Source organism: Prosopis cineraria, unplaced genomic scaffold, assembly GCF_029017545.1.
Source record: "Prosopis cineraria cultivar Desert tree isolate PC_DT_omini unplaced genomic scaffold, ASM2901754v1 PC404, whole genome shotgun sequence".
Classification (NCBI taxonomy): Eukaryota; Viridiplantae; Streptophyta; class Magnoliopsida; order Fabales; family Fabaceae; genus Prosopis; species Prosopis cineraria.
In genome coordinates, this window is record NW_026555729.1 from 1 (window position 1) to 20,692 (window position 20,692).

General features: G+C 30.6%; 2 protein-coding genes across 4 annotated transcripts; one reads left to right on the forward strand and one right to left on the reverse strand.

The window, feature by feature from the left end:
* Nucleotides 1-5: 5 nt before the first annotated feature.
* Nucleotides 6-3,570, reverse strand: LOC129296950 (disease resistance protein RUN1-like; the record flags this gene model as incomplete). The annotated part of the gene is made up of 4 exons (XM_054935355.1): nt 2,964-3,570; nt 652-1,753; nt 283-555; nt 6-74 (listed from the first exon to the last, which is right to left on the reverse strand). Coding segments are annotated over exons 1-4 (1,953 nt in total), but the record flags the coding sequence as incomplete, so codon positions are not given.
* A 3,604-nt stretch (nt 3,571-7,174) lies between these two features.
* On the forward strand, nt 7,175-18,437 carry LOC129296948 (disease resistance protein RUN1-like). 3 transcript variants are annotated; one of them, XM_054935350.1, is made up of 6 exons: nt 7,182-7,771; nt 9,418-10,519; nt 10,643-10,915; nt 15,158-15,973; nt 17,517-18,112; nt 18,198-18,437. In XM_054935350.1, exons 1-6 carry the CDS (start codon nt 7,257-7,259, stop codon nt 18,289-18,291), a joined length of 3,396 nt encoding a protein of 1,131 aa, XP_054791325.1. In that variant the 5' UTR covers nt 7,182-7,256; the 3' UTR covers nt 18,292-18,437. The 3 variants fall into 3 exon arrangements, with proteins under 3 accessions (XP_054791327.1, XP_054791325.1, XP_054791326.1); XM_054935351.1 differs by having other exon boundaries at nt 15,770-15,973; XM_054935352.1 differs by lacking the exon at nt 18,198-18,437 and having other exon boundaries at nt 7,175-7,771; nt 15,158-15,966; nt 17,517-17,711.
* The last annotated feature ends 2,255 nt before the right edge of the window (nt 18,438-20,692 follow it).

Consider the following 20,692-nt stretch of genomic DNA (forward strand, 5'->3'; position numbering starts at 1 on the left):
AATTGAGACATATCAGGTACTTCAGCTATGAATTCACAATGTGAGAAATCCATATGTGTCACATGTTCAAACTTCTGCCAAAAAAAAAATAATAATTAATTATCTTGCTCGTTAGTTGGCAGAAAAACTAGCTTGTTTGTTGGAAATTTGTCTTAAATGATACATATCCTTAAAATATTTAGATGATTGCAAATTATTGTCTTAATTAATAATAAATTATTTGAGTATTAATGAAATGAATTTTATAATTTTTAGAGTTATAATGGGTATAAAAAATTGTACCTTGAATGGTTCTTCCAAGCTGAAAAGACTTCTATACAACTTGAAACAAACTAGTTTTGCTGGAGAAAAATCTGGTGGCAAGGTCATCGAAGGATATCCCTCCCAATCAAGTAATCTTAGGCTATTGGGGAAATATCTAGGACTGGTTGAGAATTGGGCATTTCGAACAATAAGAATTTTAAGATTATTCATCTTCTCAAAGGCTAAGCCACTCCACTCCACTCCTTGTTGTTGAGGTGGATCAAGCATCATTCCTTCAATCTTGTTGCTTCCCTATAATGCATGTTCAAAAAAGTTAGACATTGCCAAATTGTACTTGATAAATTTAATGTATACGTGGAAACACATATTAAAGATTTCCATACTTACTAAATTTTCACACAATGCTTTCAGTACATCTTTATAATACCATAATCTACTACGTTTACCAATATCTGATGGTGCCTCTCGCCGAACAATCTCTCTTCCCATTTGTTGTATGAGATCATGCATATACAAGCGACCATTCTCATCATTGATAGTTATTAGAGACTTTTCAACAAGAACTTCGATATAAAACCTTGCTCCATAATCACAAGCTTGTAGTATTTCTTCGATGAATTCCAATTTCTCCTTTTTAAAAAAGCAAGCAATATCTAAAAAGATACGTTTAGCATCATCTTGTAAGCAATCATAGCTTATCTTTAGTACCTCGTGAATTTTTTTTTTCGGGATCAGATCATATCGTTTTAATGTAGTTCTCCATTCCTCTAAGCTTTTATGTGCCAAATTGGAGCCTATTAATCTTAAAGCCAGAGGAAGACCTTGTACATAGGTCACAACACAATTGGACATATCTTGATAGCCTTTTGGAGGTTGGCTCTCATGAAAGGCATGCCAACAAAAGAGTTCAAGAGAGGCATGCTTGTTTAGCTCCTTCATTTCATATGTCTGTTCAATATTATGAGAAATTAGCAATTGCTTATTTCTTGTTGTAATAATGACCTTGCTTCCATTGCCAAACCAATCACACCCTCCTGCAAGTTGTTCTAATTGTTCATCGTGATCAACATCATCAAGAACCAACAAAACTTGTTTATGAGAAAGTCTGTGTTTTATTCTGGATATTCCTTCATAAACACTACTAAATGTCATCTTTTCCTCAAGAATTTCTGATAGAAGTGTCTGTTGAAGACGAACAATGCCTTGGAATTTGTTTGATTCTTCTCTGATATCAAATAAAAAGCACGAACCTTCAAATTTGTAGAAGATTGAATTGTAGATAGCTTTTGCAAGAGTTGTTTTGCCAATTCCACCAGTTCCATGAATCCCCAACATGCAAACGCGATGATCAGATTTATCTAAAAGTGACACCACTTCTTCTATGTGAGGCTCAAGTCCAACCGTGTAATCAGTGTTTTGAAAGCGTTTAGGGGGCAGCGTAACAAATGCACCTTGGACAATGTTTTCAATAAACCCAAACTGATCATATCTACACAAACAAAAATCTCCTTTTAATATGAAGTCTTTTTTTTTTTTTAATATATAGATAAGCTCAATCTAAGCTCCCAAATGTTTTAGTCCTTAATTGTCCTTTGGAATGTTTTTTTATTTCAAATTGTTAAATTGTAAAATATTTGCTTGTTCAAAGGATACTGTTTTAAGTAAATTCAAACGAAGATCAGGCTAACAACATAGATATAAAAGAATAAAATACAGAACAAAATTAAACTTTTAATTTAAGTATGAAAATAATAAAAAATTTCGTCACTATCAAATTTAAAATTTATATACCAAATCACACTATTCACGAAGCATAACAGTAATTTAATTTTCATAGAATCAGAGTAATTTAATTTTCAAATTCCATACATCAATATATAAGAATATATGTCTAGTTTGGTAAAAAGCTAACTGATTCTGCATAGTTATATTCGAATGTCCAAAATACTATCGGAGTCCGAAGTACTTTATGAACAACCTTGAACAAAAAATTGTGCAACTGCTAATAATTATCAATAGATTGCCTGCTTAAAAACATAGATTTCCTAAAAATCAGGCCAAAAAAAGTTGCCGAAGGATTATTGTTCGTCTTCAGAATTAACCGATCTAGCAGTAATCATATTAGCAATTGCTAAATAAAAAATATTTTTTTATGATTTCATTAGTAATTTTTTAAAAAATTAAAATTAAAATCAAAATTAAAATGAAAATATTATGTTAAAAACCTTAAATATTTCTTAAAAACAAACAAAAAAAATCCTAAATACCTAGGAAAAAATCTCAATACCCAAGTTTTGAGAGAATGCTTCTTTTAGTTTTTATTATAAGTCATTTTCAACTATCTCATTGAAATAAAAAAGATGTAGTTATAATCTTGTAATTTTATCTCTGTTTAAGTAAAAATTTTTTAAATTTATATTATGAGTAATATTGAAAAAAATGTAATAAATGTTTTATAGTGTTCGTTGCACCAAGGATAAAAATACTTGTAGAAAGTGCATATAATAGGGCCGGAGGAAGTATTGAACTTTGAATTGCACGAGCAAAACTATCTTCAATAGCATGTTAGTATCATTAGCATCTACAAATAGAGTATTTAAAATTTCATGATCTGCAGAAGGCAATTAATTAGGAGATATATATAGTATAGCAAACATGCATACGTTTGGCCCCCCAAAAAAAAAAAAAAAATTGCATACCCATCTTGAAAAAGCCATGCTGGTGACAAGCTAGCAGCTTCAGACAAAGCAGACCTCCATTTTCGCACTTTCTCTAAGTCATCGCTGAACCTATCTTCAAGAGCAGCCATGGCTTCCTCAAAGCTATTTCTCTGATACTGAACATCCAACGGATCTACCTTGTAAAAGATGGGCATCACCACCTGCTTCTTCTGCTTCCTACACCAAACGATGTGGGCGAGTTCTTCGAGGCACCATGTGGAAGTAGCGTAGTTGGTAGAGAAGACAATAATGGAAATCCTGGATCTCTCTATGGCTTTGAGAAGCGTAGGAGAGATCTCTTCCCCTTTGCCAAGTCTCTTGTCGTCAATGAAGGCGTTGATTCCCTTACGGCGCAAAGCGTCGTAGAGAATCTCAGTGAAGGAGTGGCGAGTATCTTCGCCTCTGAAACTCAGAAAAGCATCATATCTATACCTGGTTCCACTGTTGAAGCTGAAGGATGATGATGATGAGGCTACTGGAATCGCCATATGGTGGCTGCTATAATCGCAGTGGTGAAGCCAAGCCAAGGTTTAAAGCTAAGGTTCTGAGATTTGAATAGTCAAACAATCTGAAGCGTGGAAGATGGTGGGAAGGTGAAGGTCCATCAATTTGATGTGGGTGTTGTCAGATCCAATGGTCTCACAAGTCAATGGTGAATATCTGTATCCAAATACTGCAGAGGATGACGCGTTTTTGTTTGACTTTTGTCTTCAAGCAATTTTTTTTTTTTTCAAGTTGGTTAAGAAATTACTTAGAAAAAAATTATGCTCCATCAATTTGATGTGGGTGTTGTCAGATCCAATGGTCTCGCAAGTCAGTGGTGAATATCTGTATCCAAATACTGCAGAGGATGATGCCGCGTTTTTTGTTTGACTTTTATCTTCAAGCAACTTTTTTTTCTTTTCCAAAATAATAGTGATTGGTTAAGAAATTACTTAGAAAAAAATTATGCTTGTGAGAAAACATAACTGGCCTGATCGACCAGTTCATTCAGATGAACTCTAGTTAGACTAATCATGATTAAATTAACATATTTTAAATAACTATACTATAAATAAAGAAAGTAAGCATGAATAATAAAATATAAATAAAATATTATCCATTGAAATTGAAAAAAAAAAGCAATCAATGTTCATCATATTCTTTATCCAAATTCATAATCATACAAGTAAACAATTTAAGTCTTTTTAGTTTTTTTATATGCAAATGACATTTACAAAATAAAACAAATATTCATGAACATTTGGTTCCAAGGAAAAAGAAAAATAATTATTATACCTTTGAAAAGACTCAATGAACATGGGCCCCAGCCAAGATGCCCGTTGCGAGGCCAATTTTTTAAAAAATAATATATGTATAGTATATGGTAAGTTTAAATATTTTTTTAAAATAATTATATAATTATAAAAATAATAAATAATAAATTTAATAAAATGATCACCAGCGAATGGTGAAAATAGATCCAAATGTTGTAGAAGCTGATGTTTTTTTTTCACCTATATACTGAAGCAATTGTTTGTAAAAAAATATGTAAATAAATAATTCACCAAAAAATCAATAATTAAAAATTAAATGAAAAAAGTTTATGCTGAAAAAATTTATAGTTAGAATGTTTAGTATTAAACCTTTGAAGGACTAAACGAACATGGACGGACCAAGATGAATAATACTGCGCGAGGCCAAATTTTTTAGAAGTATATATTCTTAGCTTAATTTTTAATAAGCATAAGAAGTAATTTTATAACCTAAAAAATACCACTAAGTACTAGGCTCCTCGATCAATGGTGAAAATGGATCCAAGTGGGATAGAAGATTATGTGCCTCGTTTTTGTTTGACTTTTTTGATACATAATTTCAAATTTTTGGACATTTTTTTTATTTAGAGTAAATGGTTGTTGACTTATTTTAGTATGTTATTTCCCCCACCACTTTTTTTTTGGGCCTTGTTACAACATTCGTAACTCTTCATGCTCTTGCACTTATCTGTGAAAATTTTCTTAGGATCATTCTCTATTCAATATACTATCAAGAAAATTAAAAATCTGATTATACAGAATTATATCATCACTTTTGATTAAGTTAGGGAAGCAAACAATGCACAAATTGACTTGCTCATCAAATTTCGCATGAGAATTTAAATATTAATGTTTTTGATGATGCACTTTTATGTGCAAAATTTTATCAAGCTTTAATGAGTTAACTAGTTATCATCTGCACGTTTTTTTGTAACCTTTTAATTCAAGGGGGGAAAAATGCATTCACTGTTCTGTAACATGAATTGATCGTAATCTAGGCTTTCATTGAGTGGGCCCACAAATGAGGAAAGCTTTGCCTTCACACTAACTCAAATTTAAGCCCCTACTTAATCGTTTTTGAATCTCCTAATTTAACTTTTGTTTACTTAATTAGGCATCTTTTCCTTTACTGACTTCTTAAAAGTAAATGAAGCCACTCTACATTGATGGAACAAAATATTTAATGACATATGAATATTTTATTAATATTTAAAAATTATATAAACTAAAAATGTATTTTAGTCTATATTACATCCATTTTTATATATAAAATTTTTTAATCAAATTTTGCATAACAATAAAAATTTATTATTTAATTAAATTATATAAAAATACAATAATTTTTCAATTTAACACCTAATAATATTATAATAAATATTATGATGGTGATAGGAAAAATATATAATTAATATTTTATTTTATTTTTTAAGATAAAAATAAAATTATTTAATTATTTAAAAATATTATTGTCACTTATTATATTTAAAAATAAAATAATTTTTAAAAAATAGAGAAAGCATAATAATACATCACGATATTGTGTCGCTTTAATTATTCATCGAATGTTGTGTCGCTTCCAAAATTCAAGACACCATATTGTCATTATTGGATTTGAAATTGCCACGTCTATCATATAGAGAGGTATTGGATTCCCAAGAATGTGATACTTTTGGGTGGAAAAATGAATTGTTGTGGTCTGAAGGGAATAAAATATATCGGTAGATTTGTGTTTGTAGCGTCAATATTAATTTTTGAAAGGATAGAAAATATGAGAGAAAAAAAAAGAATAACTCTTCACCCTTTTGAATGAGGAAAGAAAAATGAGATGAAATAAAAGTAGGAAAGAAAAATGAAATATAAGACTTCAACTTTTTCCTTCAAATGTGAAGAGATTGAGAATAAAATTATTTGAGAGAATCACATATAGATCTAAAAATTTATGAATTTAACTCTCAATTTTATAATTTTATTATGATGAATTTATAATTTTTTTTAAATTTTAATATAATTTAAATTTATTTTTATTGTTAAAATTTATAATATAAGTTACAAATTTATGATGATGTCTAACTTACAAATTCTTAAATCTTAATATTTTGAGACTTATTTTAAATGAATTGATCTTCTTAAAACTTATATGTCATCCTTCCAAATTATTTTTCCAAAGTCTGCCCCCTCTCTAGCTCTTTCTTATCTGTTTGGCGCGTACTCCCTCCGGTCCCATTTATAAGTCCAATTTTAGAAAGTGTATTTGGTCCCATTTATAAGTCACGGTGCGTCTTTTTAGGTAATATTTGAGAGGTATTTCCAAAATTATCCTTCATGAGAGAGAAAAAGTAACAGGACATTACTTTTTAGATTTGTTATATAGGAGCATGTTTGTAATTTTACTTACTTTTATTCTTTATACTTTTATTGTATTGGTATTGATGAAGTTGGTAGAAATGACTTATAAATAGGATCAGAGGGAGTATTGCTTATGGCATCAAGCATTGACTTCAAACTGTAAGAAAAAAAGAAAAAAGAAAACTTAACTTAGAATTCACTGAAAAGTTATGACACAATAATGTAACATGTACTGACTTTGACTTCATATTTTTTTTCATTTGATTTTTTAATTATGTGTTTATTTTCAAAACAATTGCTTCCCAAAATGATAAAAGTCAAACAAAAAACTAGGCATAACCTTCTGCAACATTTGCCAAGCCCCCAAAAAAAAAAAAAATCTTCTGCACAGCTTGGATCAATTTTCACCATTTTTACTGTCGAAAATATTATTTAATTTTGTTATTTTATGATTTTAACATAGTAAAATTAGTTTTTAAAATATTTATTTATTTTCACAAACATTGCTTCAAGATACTGGTCAAACAAAAACTCGTGAGACCATTGGTTCTCACTACATCCAATAAATTTCCTCCCGTCTTCAACGCTTCAATCATTGTGCAAATTTCTCTCTTCAAATCTCAGCAGAACCATGGCGATTCAAGTGGCGGCGCCATCATCATCCCTTGGCTTCACCAGCAGCAAAACCAAGTATAGATATGATGTTTTCCTCAGTTTCAGGGGTGAAGATACTCGACTCACCTTCACTGTTCGTCTCCACGATGCTCTGTGCCGGAAGGGAATCAACGCCTTCATCGACGACAAGAAGCTCGCGAAAGGGGAAGAGATCTCACCTACGCTTCTCAAAGCCATAGAGAAATCCAGGATTTCCATTATTGTGTTCTCCACCAACTATGCTACTTCAACGTGGTGCCTCGAGGAACTTGCCCGCATCGTTTGGTGTAGGAAGCAGAAGAACCAGGTGGTGATGCCCATCTTCTACAAGGTGGATCCCTTGGATGTTCAGAAGCAAAGAAATAGCTTTGGAGAAGCCATGGCTGATCATAAAGCTGGTAGGTTCAAGAATGAACAGGAGAAAGTGCAAAAATGGAGGGCCGCTTTGCATGAAGCTGCTAGTTTGTCACCAGCATGGCTTTTCGAAGATGGGTAGGTTTGATTGCACTATTTTCTAATTGCCTTCTATTGATTAAATTTACTAAGAGTGTGTTGAGAGTTTAGAATTAAATGAAAAAGAACATAGTGGAATGGAATGAAATTTTTCATTGTTTGAAAGTTTTATATGTTTAAGAATATATGATGGAATGAAAATAAATGATTATTAACAGAATAGAATGGAGTGGAGTGGGATGGAGTAAGATAGAACAAAACATTTAATTGTTTGAGAGTTTTATTGGAGGAATTCATAAATGATTTTATTTAATTATTATTTAAGAATAATTGTAAAGTTAATATATTTGAATTAGATATAATTATGTTTTTCAGTTTTATGTTGAAAGGGGGGTGAAAGAGTGAGATGGGGTGAGAAGGATGGAGTAATTTTTCAATAATATTATTTATATTGTGCCATTCCATCCTCAACACCCCAAATTGTGAGACAAGAGAAAATGAGTTTAGGATGACTAAGGATGGCTTGTAAGGTCATTTCAAACCATTCCACTCCCTTTTAAAAAAATTCTCTCAAATAATTGTATCTAACTTCTAGTCTTTCCTCTTCATCCTATTCCATCTCAAAATAAACTTACAAACACTTATGATGAGAACAAATAGTTTTACATGACTATTGTTTGAGAGTTTGTTATAAAATGGATCGAATGGAATTGATTAATTTTTTTTCAATATTATCTTTATGCATAAAGATAACAATAATTAAAAGGGTAAATAAGTAAATTATCCCTTAAATATTAGGATTAATAATATTATAGATCTTGAACTCATTTATTGTACAAATTATTCTCTCAATTTTTAAAAATGGTACAATTTAGCCCATGACATCAACAAAAGTTAACTCTGATCGTTATTTGACTAGAAAAATGACATAAAAGAATCAAAAAATACTAATAAAGGATCCAAAAATTACATATAAAGACTCAAAAATTACAAAAAAGGACAAACGAGTACAATAAAGAATCCAAAAATTATAGACAAGGATCTAAAAAATTACAAAAAAAGATCAAAAAATTTTTTGGTCATTTTTTATAATTTTTGAGGTCAAATTGATGATCAAAGTTAACTTTTGGTAATAGCAAGGGCCAGATTGCATCTTTTTCAAAAGTTGAGGGAACAATTTGTATAATAAATGAGTCTAAAGTTTATGGTACTATTGGATCTAAAGTTTAGGGGGTAATTTGCTCATTTACCCTAATTAAAATAATGCAATAATTAAAATAGAATATTCCTAATTAATATAAAATATTTTCAATATTTAAATCTTCTTAAATTTTTAATATTTTCAATTATTTCTTTTTTCTTTTTGTTTCCATCAATTAAATTGTTCACATGTTGTGAATAGTACAAAGTTGGTATAAATTTTGTATATAACAACAATAATGATTTGTTTGCTTTTACATTTAAAAGTTTAATTTTGTACCATTTATGTTTTTTTATATTGAATTTACCTTTTCCAGCCAGAGTCTTTTAGATATCCTTAAACTGAGGAGAGGCAAATATTGGAGAGATAGGATTAAAAATTGAGGAGCTTATGTATTCAAAGAGGAAAGAAGCACATAAGAAACCTTTTACATAAATATCTTCATAGTGAATTTTTTTTTCTTTTGTTCTTTTTCCTTTTGCAGATGTGAATCTGGCTTTATTGAAAGGATTGTCGAACATGCATATTCTATGATACCTCCTAAACGCTTCCAGAACATTGATCATATGGTTGGACTTGAAACTCGCATAGAGGAAGTGATGTCACTTATGGATAAATCTGATGACCGAGTTTGTATGTTGGGCATTTATGGAACTGGTGGAATAGGAAAAACAACACTTGCAAAAGCTTTGTATAAATTAATCTTCTACCAATTTGACGGTGCATGTTTTTTGTTTGATGTTCGAGAAGAATCAAATAAATATCAAAGTATTATTCGTCTTCAACAGACACTTCTATCAGAGATTCTTGGGGAACAGAAAATGCAGCTTAATAGTGTTGATGAAGGAATCTCATACATAAAACACAGACTCTCTAGCAAGAAGGTTTTGTTGGTTCTGGATGATGTTGATGAGTTTAAACAGTTAGAACAACTTGCAGGGGGGCGTGATTGGTTTGGTTGTGGAAGCAAGATTATTATAACAACAAGAAATAAGGAATTGCTCATTGCACGTAATGTTGAGAAAACATATGAAGTGAAGGAGCTAAGTCGACTTTGCTCTCTTGAACTCTTCTGTTGGCATGCCTTTCGTATGAGCCAACCTCCAAATGGCTATGAAAATATGTCCAATCATGTTATTAGATATGTACATGGCCTTCCTCTAGCTTTAAAATTAGTAGGCTCCAATTTGGCACATAAGGACTTTGAAGAATGGAGATCTACGTTGGAACAGTACAAGAGAATCCCTGAAAGAACAATCCATGAGGTACTTAAGATAAGCTATGATTGCTTACCAGATGGTGCTAAGCGTGTTTTTCTAGATATTGCTTGTTTCTTTAAGAAGAAGGCATTAGAATTCATTGAAGACATACTAGAAGCTTGTGATGATGGGGCAAGGTTTTATATTGAAGTCCTTGTTGATAAATCTCTGATCACTATTGATGAAAATAGCAGTCGCTTGTACATGCATGATCTCATACAACAAATGGGCAAGGAGATTGTTAGGCAAGAAGGGCCATCAAATCTTGGTCAACGCAGTAGATTATGGTATTACAGAGATGTTCTTGAAGTGCTACAAGAAAATTCAGTAAGAATCTATTTCTTGTGGTCTGTTTTCTTTCATTCTTATATATATAGAGTTATATACATCAAATTTGTTGTGCTAATTTGGCAATATATAACAATGTTACTTTGCAAACTTGCATTACAGGGAAGCAGTAATATTGAAGGAATAATACTTGATCCACCTCATCAAGAAAAAGTGGAGTGGGGTGGTATAGCATTTGAGAAGATGAATAATCTCAAGATTCTCATCATTCGAAATGCCCAATTTTCAACAAGTTCTAAATATTTTCCAAATACTTTAAGATTACTTGACTGGAAAGGATATCCTTCTATGACTTTACCGCCAAATTTTTCTCCTTCGAAGCTAATTTGCTTGAAGTTAAATGGAAGTCAGTTCACATTGGAAGAGCCATTCAAGGTACTCTTTTCCTTTCCCCCCGACCACAATTTATTCTTTGGTATAATTTACTGATTTTACTGTAGCCTTAATTTTCATCTAAGGAATAACAATAAACTACCTTGAGTTTCACATAGCTTTGAGAGCCCATATCAAATTTTCCTTTTTGATTCCTAAAACCATCAAGAGAAACATCTAACAAACAAAGATTTGAAGTTCAATTCAAAGGTATAGGCCAAGCAACTACAACTACAACAACTCAAAGCTTGGCAAGTTCTAGGAGCATTAGAAATTAAACTTGATAGAATAAGCAAGGTTAATTCCTTCTGTCGCATGCTACTAGTGCTTTCACTTGGGGGATGACAAATAACAAGGATGAGTTGCAAATCTCAGTAACCATGGCTTATACATGATTCAAAAGCAATAATATTGAAGATTTGTACATATAAACCACTCACATTCGATCCCTTTCAATGGAGTTACACAAACAAATTTACGACGTCATATATGGCCGTACACCATGGTTTAACCCAAACCGCCTAGAGAAGTATGCAAATACTAATCCCAAATCTAACATAACCCAAACACGAGATGGCCAGCACACACTTGTAAGGTACACGTGCTATTCAGTTAAGGTTACATGTAGTAGCCAACACACACCTGCAAGCGACGTACCCATGCTGCTACGTTGACATAGCTCATAAGCATATACACTCATGCAAGAGGTACACATTCATAGGCAATCATTAAAATCCCCAATCCCATAGCAACATGATCAACTAACACTTGCATATCCTTTACCATCCACAACTCGTCAATGTTAATGTAAAACTATAGTCACCTTCAACTGCTTAATACAATTGTATAGCACTGGGCAAATAAGTTACGGGCCAACCTGTGAGCTATCTCGCACGGGCTGGCATTTTTGCGGGTTGGGTTAGGCCATCCCGCTAGATAAAACGGGCTAAAAAATCTAACCCAAGCCATTTTCTAGCGGGTTAGCCAACCTGCGGGCTGGCCTGCAAAAAATTATTAATTTTTTAATAATTTAAAATTTATATAATATAAATATATTTATTTATTTCATATTTTAAAGTAAATTAGTAATTAAAAAACTTATAAATAAATAAAATAAATATAGAATTCAACTAAGCAAATTTATTTTGTTAGATTTTTACTATCAATTATCTTTTCGCCTAGGTGTGCTATCTTTGTCATTGAAAAAAATTTGAATATAAACCCATATTATTTTTCTCAATGAATTCATATTTATAATTTCAATAAATAGATTTTATGATATTAATAAATAATATATATTTAAAATATTTTTATAAAAACTAATAAATCATCTTCACAAACTGTAATAAAAATTTTATTTGCAAATTGTAAAAAGAATTTACATTATATTTCAAATGTAAAGAACATATTTGAGAGTCATAAATTATATATTTAAGAAATATTATCATTATTGTAGATTTATAAAAAGATATAATATAATTAAAAAATAAAAAATTATTTTTTAAAAATATGCTAGCCCGCGGGCCAACTCGTTTAGCCCATGGGCTAGTCTGTTTTAGCTCGCTAATTTTGCAGGTTGGGCTAATCCAACCTGTTTTTAAAAATGAGCTAATTTTTTCAACCCAACCCATCAAATTGTGCGGGTTAAATGGGCTAGCTCGTTGGCTCAACCTGTTTGCCCGGCTCTATGGCTGCATACCAATGTTAAGAGAGAGCCACAAAGCACCATCTAGAGCCATTACCTCTCATTCCATTCATCTTTCAGTATCAGCCTAAATCATAAGAAGTTACAAACTCTAGAGCTCGAAACTCCTCTCTTTTCCATCTAGGGTTTGCTCTTTCTTTTACATTTCAAGATGTAAAAGTAGCCAAATAATACCAATTACCACTGGTGCAAACCATAATTTTAACTACACATTTTTTGCCACAATTTATCAAAAAACTGTGGTAATATAAGACTCAATGGCATAGATGTAAATAAGTTAAAAAATGCATCATTTTTTACCAGTCTTAAATTAAACTGTCACCATAAATGGATATTAGATCAAATTAAATGATTCAATTACTTAAAATAAATTATCAATTAAATATTTAGTTGTTTTTTTATTAAGGCACATTTAATTGAATATAAATGTTAAATTAATTAAATAACTTAATTTATTAATAATGTCTGAAATCAGACACATTTATGTGTCTGTATTTAGACACTATTAATTATTAAATGATAAATTAAAATATTTTATATTTATATTTTAATTTTATAAAAGATATTACCTAGAATGTAATTAATTTTATTTTATTAAGGCGTGAATGTAGCATTAATGTGCGTTTGAAACAAGACATATTTATTGGAACATTAAATAGAATTTACGACATAGGCAACCATATGTCTGTCACCGTAAATACTAGCTCCTTATTTATGACGGCAGGGCTTCAAAAACCTATCACCATAAATTCTATCTTTAACTCCAAGCTTGTTGCCCACATTTTTTTTAAAATTTTTTTAAATCAAGTAGCATTTACGGCGACAGGCATCCAATTGATTGTTGTCGTAAATACCCACTTGTCAAAACTTTTTTTTTTTTTGAAAAAGATGAGTTCAAGTATTTAATTTTAATTAATTGTGTCTGTATTCAGACACTATTAATTATTAAATGATAAATTAAAATATTTTAATTTTAATTTTAATTTGAATTTTATAAGAGATATTATTTAGAATGTAATTAATTTTATTTTAATAATGTATGAATGCAGTATTAACGCATGTGTGGAATAAGACGTATTTATTGGAACATTAAATAGAATTTACAGCGACAGGCAGCCAGGTGTTTGTCGTCGTAAATACCTCAGCTCCATATTTATAGCGATAGAGCTTCAAATACCCGACGCCTTAAATTCTGTCCTTAACCCCAAGCTCATTATGCACATTTTTTTTAATTCTTTTTTAGCATTTATAGCGACAGTCAAACATGGGCTTGTTGTCGTAAATGATATTTATGACGACACTCTTAATACCTATCACCATAAATTCTGTCCAACCCTCAGCTGATTCAATTTTTTTAAAATTAAACAATGTTGACTATATATGGCACCTATCAAACAAATATATTTTGTCTTGATAGATGTTTAATCCAAATAATAGCAATTGTCACCAAAAATTGCGTTAAGCTCATTTTTCACCAAAAGTCAATTTGAAACTGTGATAAAAAATAATATATTTCGTTATAGGTTATAAAAGACTTGTGACAAAAGATGATATTTTTAATCACAAGTCCTTTATTACTTATAGTAAAAAATATTATTTTTTATCACAGGCCCACAGATCTCACATTGACCTGTGGCAAAAAATAGAAGTTTTTATCATAGTTTCAAATTGACCTATGATAAAAGGTTTTCATTTATTATTACACAATCTTCTATTACACATCATTTTTTGTCATGAAAAATGTCATATAACTGTGGCAAAAAATGCCTTTTGCACTAGTGTCACATGCTATCCATGTGCTTCAACTATCTGGAGTGGGTTTTGGGCCTCAATTGTGTATATTAGGGCTTAAAGACTTCGACAATTAAGTCCAAACATCTTCCATGACATTAATAGAATCCAATTAGCCCTAAACTCCATTGATTAAACTTAAAACTTGGATTAAAAATTATAGGGTGGTACACTTGAGCTACATATGATAATTAAACACACAGGGAGACTATCTAATCTCTAAGGTTGCTTGGTTTTTATAAGTGGGTTACTTGGAATTCAAACCCAATATAATATAATGAGATGCGATTTAAGTAGTTTAAACCCCAAGGTTATGAGAAAAAGGAAAGTCGGGATTCTCCATGACTTAGACACCGAGAGACAACCTCATTCCTAAGTGAGGTTACTGGTAATTCACAACAAAAGTTAAGCATTTTTATCAGTAGACAATTGTGAGAAAAAGAAAAGTTGGGCCTCTTCAAAATTGAGACTTTGGGAGACAACCTCATTCCCAATTTACAACTATAGCTATTCGTTTTTAATAGTTAGCAATTGTGAAAATTAGAAAAGTTGGGGTATAATTAAAAAGATGTAAAAAATTTTAAGAGACTGAGGTTTTACCTTTTTTTGAGAACCATGAATTGTAATTACCAATATCCTATATTATGGTTCGGAGAGACTAGTTTTTTGTGAGTGGTATGTTTGCATTGGTTTAGATAAACTGAATGATTGAATTCTACTCAAAAGACAATGTTTTTTTTTTTTGGCAGAAGTCTGAATTCATGACACATGTGACATATTTGGATTTCTCAAAGTGTCAATTCATTACCGAAGTACCAGATATGTCTCAGTTGCAAAATTTAAAAACAATGATCGTTAATAAATGTCTGAATCTGACCAAAGTTCACGATTCAGTGGGATCCCTCAGCAAGCTTGAAAGATTAGATGTTAGTGAATGCCCTATACTTACAAGCTTTCCACATGAAATCAACATGGCATCTCTTCAAGAGCTTAACCTCGAATTTTGCAAGAGTCTTGACTACTTCCCACATATAGTGGGAAAGATGGAACATCTCTTTATAGTTTCTGCAGTTATGACCGCTATTAAAGAGCTCCCACCTTCCATTGGAAATCTTCCACCGCTATGTAGTTTAGATTTAAGCTCCTGCACAAGTCTTAGGGAGCTTCCAAATAGCCTATTGACGTTGCCAAATCTTGAGGATCTTGGGTTGGAAGGCATTCACTCTCTTGGTAGAGAATCTTTGAAGACAATGATGCAACAGAGTCAATCAATTATTTGCTGTGAAAATATAGAAACCTTGAATCTCAGAAATTTCGGTCTATTGGATGAAGATCTTCACCTGACTTTGAAATGTTTTCAGAATGTGGAAGACCTGGATCTATCAGGGAATGATTTTGTGTCACTTCCTGAGTGCATTAAAGAGTGTGCGTATTTGGAGAGACTATCTCTGACTAACTGCAAGAGGCTAAGAGACATAGTGGAGCTGCCATCATCGCTGCAACACATAGCTGCGGAGAACTGCATGTCATTAACTATGGAATCGATAGGCCGTTTATGGTCTCAGGTTTTTCTGATGCTTATATATTCTCATTTTCTTTTGCTATTTTAAATATTAATCAAATTAATCAAGTGTGACTGGTAAGATAGACATTAATGATCGGTCTCACAATCATATGGGATTGCAGTAAACTATAATTAAACTGTGAAAAAATAGCTTCACTCCTTCGAGTCCTATATAAGGCAGAAGAGAAGATTTTTTTTTGTCTAATTTATAAGTTACATTATTAAATTTTTATCACAAAATTTCTCATTTTATCCTTCATTAAATATTCGTGAGAGAAGATATGTTATTAAAGTATGTATATTTAATATTAATAAAAAAATTGAGAGTTTATTAAATTTTTAAATAGATTTACTAAATTTTAAAGTTTTTTTTAGTTCTAGTGAAACATGTTGAAAATTATTTATAAAAAGAATCTAAGGAGTAACTATTAAGTCATCGCTAACCTCTAGAACTATTTGTTGGAATATTAGGAGTGATTAGATGTTAATCACTTGTTAGTTAGTGACCCTAATGTGTATATAAAGGACACAACTTTAAATTAGAAAGTAGGGAGGTTAACATGGTTCTCACCTTATTGTTTTACTTTAAAGTAGGGGTTGGTTTAACACCCTTCGAGAAAGGGTAATGTAGTTTATTTTGGGAGAATGACAATTAGGTCTCAAAGGAGTGAATTAATGATAGTTAGATTGCTAGCAAAATTTTCTACAAAATAAATTATAAATATCAATTTAAATAGTTATAAACAAAAATTTCTATTACAATCTACAAAATTTGCAATTGAAACTCCTAGATTTGTAATTATCTGGATCGATATTTTCAATTTATTTTTTTTAAAAAATTTGTTGGGGACTTAACTATCATTAATTCAATGTTATGGAATCTAACTGTCATTCTCCTGTTTCTTTTTAAATCACACAAGAAGGGTTTGTCATTTTCATTATCATTTGATGAGTTGACTTTCATCATCATCTTTGTTATTAATATTCTCTTCTTCAATATTCCTAACACTATTTCCCACCCTAGTTATTTGTGTTTATTTTTTTGGATCTAAGTTCTCAATATACCACTAGTTCATTAAGATTACCCATAAATTTATTTATTGGTCAAATAATGATAAAATTGGAAAAATCATAATATGTTTATAAATAAAAAAAATCCATAGAGAGTCAAAACAATCAGTCCAAATTAATTTCCTCATCAAGCTACATCCTTACCCATAATTGGAGAATTTAGAAACATAAATATAAATATAATGATAGAAGCAGTTCTATATATAAATCCCACTAATAAAGAATAAATAATAGGAAAATTAAATAGTAGAGAAGAATAGTAGTACTCATATTCAAAACTCCCCCGTCCCCAGAAGGCACGCTCTCTACGTCTGATGATCCCAAAAGCTCCGAGTAACTCAAAACCAATGTTTAGATATACCAAGAAAAGTGACCTATTAGTTCTTGACTGCTATTGCTATTTAAATAGTATTATTTTATTGTCATTTTCAAAGCCGTAAATGCCTTTTGTTGCTACTGTTTTGATAAATCAGGCGAAAGAGGGCTTTGCCATGGAAATCGTTATGCCGGCAACAACATTTCCTGATTGGTTAGACTATTGTTGTAAAGGAGCAAAATTGTCTTTTCGTGTTCGTGGAAATATGCCTCGTATCGTCTTCGCATACCAGACGGGGAAAGCAAACACAAAGTGGGTTTACATGGTGGAAGTTTTTATGAGCATCAACGGTTGTAATAAAATGCCATGGATACAAACTGATCGTGTTGCAAGGAAAAGGGGTCGTGTTTTGTATAAAGTAGGTGATCAAGGTCATGTATATTTCTTTGATCTGCTTAGTGACTTTAGTGAAGAGTTAGAGGAGCTTAATAAGTTTCTGGGATTGGATTGGAATGACGTGGACATACAAGTTACATGTGACCCACCTGATCTCTCCATAGTGAACTGTGGTATTTATGTGGATAAGCGACAAACGAACATGGAGAATATCCAGTTCAAGTCTCCTCTGCTCTCCATGAATGCTTCAACAACTTCATTGAAACGAAAAGCTATAGCTTCTCATCCAAACGAGCCACCCAGGAAGCACCTGAGAAGGTTCAAAGAGAAGACCAATTACACAAATAAAACGACAAGGTGAGCCTGTGTGCTTCCTCTGTATGAATTGTCGTTTCATGGTTTTTGATTACTATTAATTTTTTCCCCTTTTGCACATTTGTAGGAAATCTAAACGTCACCAGATTTTTCATTCGCAGTACAAGAGAAAGATGTTTTTTCCAATGGCTAAGCATCTTTGGAGAGCTTTGTACTCTTAGGTATCAAATATTACCTTTAGTTAATAAAAAGGATATATGCATGATTGTTAATTCCAATGTGACGATTAATTCCCTTTTTTAACGTATTATCAGAATAAATTGGATATATATATATATATATATATTTACGATGTAAATATTATGTATATCTTGTGTTTAATTTGTTTAATGATAATTATTATATAAATATCAAGGCAAACCAATTTTTATTTTCTTGCTATCGTTCTTCAATCCAGCCAGATTAACTATTTAATGTTTCAGATCCCCTCTATTTTAATTTTCAATAGAAGATTTTTTTTTTAATTTTCGTTTTCCGTTCCTTAGAATGCTTTTAACATTTTCCTTCTATCTCTATCCACAGATTAACGTGCATGCAAATTTATTTGATTTCACCTAAATCTGCTTACATGTCTCTGAAAAAGTCAATGTCCCTATCCGAACAAACATGGCAAGAATGGACTTGTATTTTTTGGCAAACAGAAATGGACTTGTTAAAAACTGAGATGTATTTGGTTTAACTAGCTGAAAGAATTGAATCAATTTATCATAAGATTTGGAGTTCAAGTCCTAAGAAATGCAGTCATGTTAAATAAGTATGTTAAAAACATTCTTGAAGTACTTGTGAGGCCATCGTTTGTACTAACGATCCCCCATGGTGGGGCCTCAAATTAGTTTGGAAGAGAGGTGGTAATACCATATAGCAACAATGAAGAGAATGCTCTGCTTTGGTACTGCGGCCATGGACATTGAGTGATATGGGGCAAAATTTAGAGCGAAAATTTTGTCTGAAAATTATTGTAACCAATAATATTTTTGTCTAAAAAATTTCCAATCTCTGGTTTAAGTAAACCTGTGTAAATGAGATTAAGCAATCTCAAGTTAGCCTCCATCCCTCATACCAAACATATCAATTTGGACATTTCCAAACATATCAATTTGGACATTTTCTAATACCAATACCAATCCCAAATCCAATCCTCATTCTTTCATTTGGGTTTTTCAGGATACCGAAAGATAAAATCAAGAAATAAATGGATTTGTTAAAAATTCCAACTCCACTTGTCATTTTAGAAAATTTTACTTGTTAACATGTAAGGTTTGTTCTAAAATAAAATGTTCGAAAATGCATGAGGGGACATGCTATATATAACAACAAATGGATTTATTAAAACTTTTTTTACTGAAACCAAAAAGAAGCAGTTACGTTATTGATGTTCTCTTAAAAAAATTCCTAATTTATTCCTATTAAATGCATTATCTTCAAAAACACTTCCTCTCTCATATATAATTTTTTTACTCTACCAACAGAAACCAATGAAAGCGTAAAATTAGAAGAAAATAATTAATGATATATCTTTATATGAAAAGTGATTTATAACATAGTTGTCAAATTCTTGAATTAATTTTTTAAGTTTAACGTTTTTATATTTTTAACTTACAAAATCGTGTCAACTCATTTATAAATTCAAATTAATATAAACTCGATTAAACTCATAAGTTTGCTTTTAAGTTTACCGTTTTTATATTTCTAACTTACAAAATTATGTTAATTAATTTATAAACTTAGACTAGATGCAAGTTTGATTAAACTTGTTAAGTTTATCAATTTTTTTTGAGTTGAGTAATTTAAGTATATATTATAAATTATTTAATTCATAAAAATTATAACACTTGGTTCAAAGAAAAAAACTTGAAATGCAAAAACTAATATTAATAAAAAAATAAAAAAACCAAAAATAAGTTTCCCTATTTTAACATTTTTATATTTTGTATATGATAATTTATCAATATAGATGGGTTTAATTTTAATAATTTATATTTTTAATATATTTAAATTAAATTACTGTCATATTTTAATGGTTAATTGTTAACAGAAGTAAACTCTTATGAGTTTACAATCCAAGTTTATGATATGAGTTTACATTTTTATCATGAGTTTACTTAAACTTGTGAGTTCAACAACCTTGATTTATAAGAAAAGATTACTTATTAATTTCTTCTAGAATATGACTTATGTATGGGATTGAAGGAAATATATTTCTCCCTTTAATTTATTTCAAAATACAAGTCTTTTTAAGATTTTGATAAAAATATTAAAAAATTGCAATAAACGCATTAAAATATTGACCACATAAAATTTTCTCCGAATTTAATGAATTAAAAAATTTCCACATTACTCATAAACAAGGGTATAACGGGAAGAAAATATTCACAAATTATGTTTTGGATTTTTAAGAAAATCTATAAATTGAAACAATTTTTTTAAAAAAAGAGACTTATATTATGAAATGGAAGGAGTATTATATAATTATAAAGAATGACAATTAAGTCCCAAAATTTTGAATTAATGGCATTTAAATCCCCTGATAAATTTTTTTGAAAAATAAATTGAAAATATCAA

Bases quoted from the DNA above. Each gene is read 5' to 3' on its own strand.
- LOC129296948 (XM_054935350.1), top strand. From the start codon at position 7,257: ATGGCGATTCAAGTGGCGGCGCCATCATCATCCCTTGGCTTCACCAGC. The intron at 7,772-9,417 runs GTAGGTTTGATT...TTCCTTTTGCAG, and splicing joins GCATGGCTTTTCGAAGATGG to ATGTGAATCTGGCTTTATTG. The intron at 10,916-15,157 runs GTACTCTTTTCC...TTTTTTTGGCAG, and splicing joins CATTGGAAGAGCCATTCAAG to AAGTCTGAATTCATGACACA.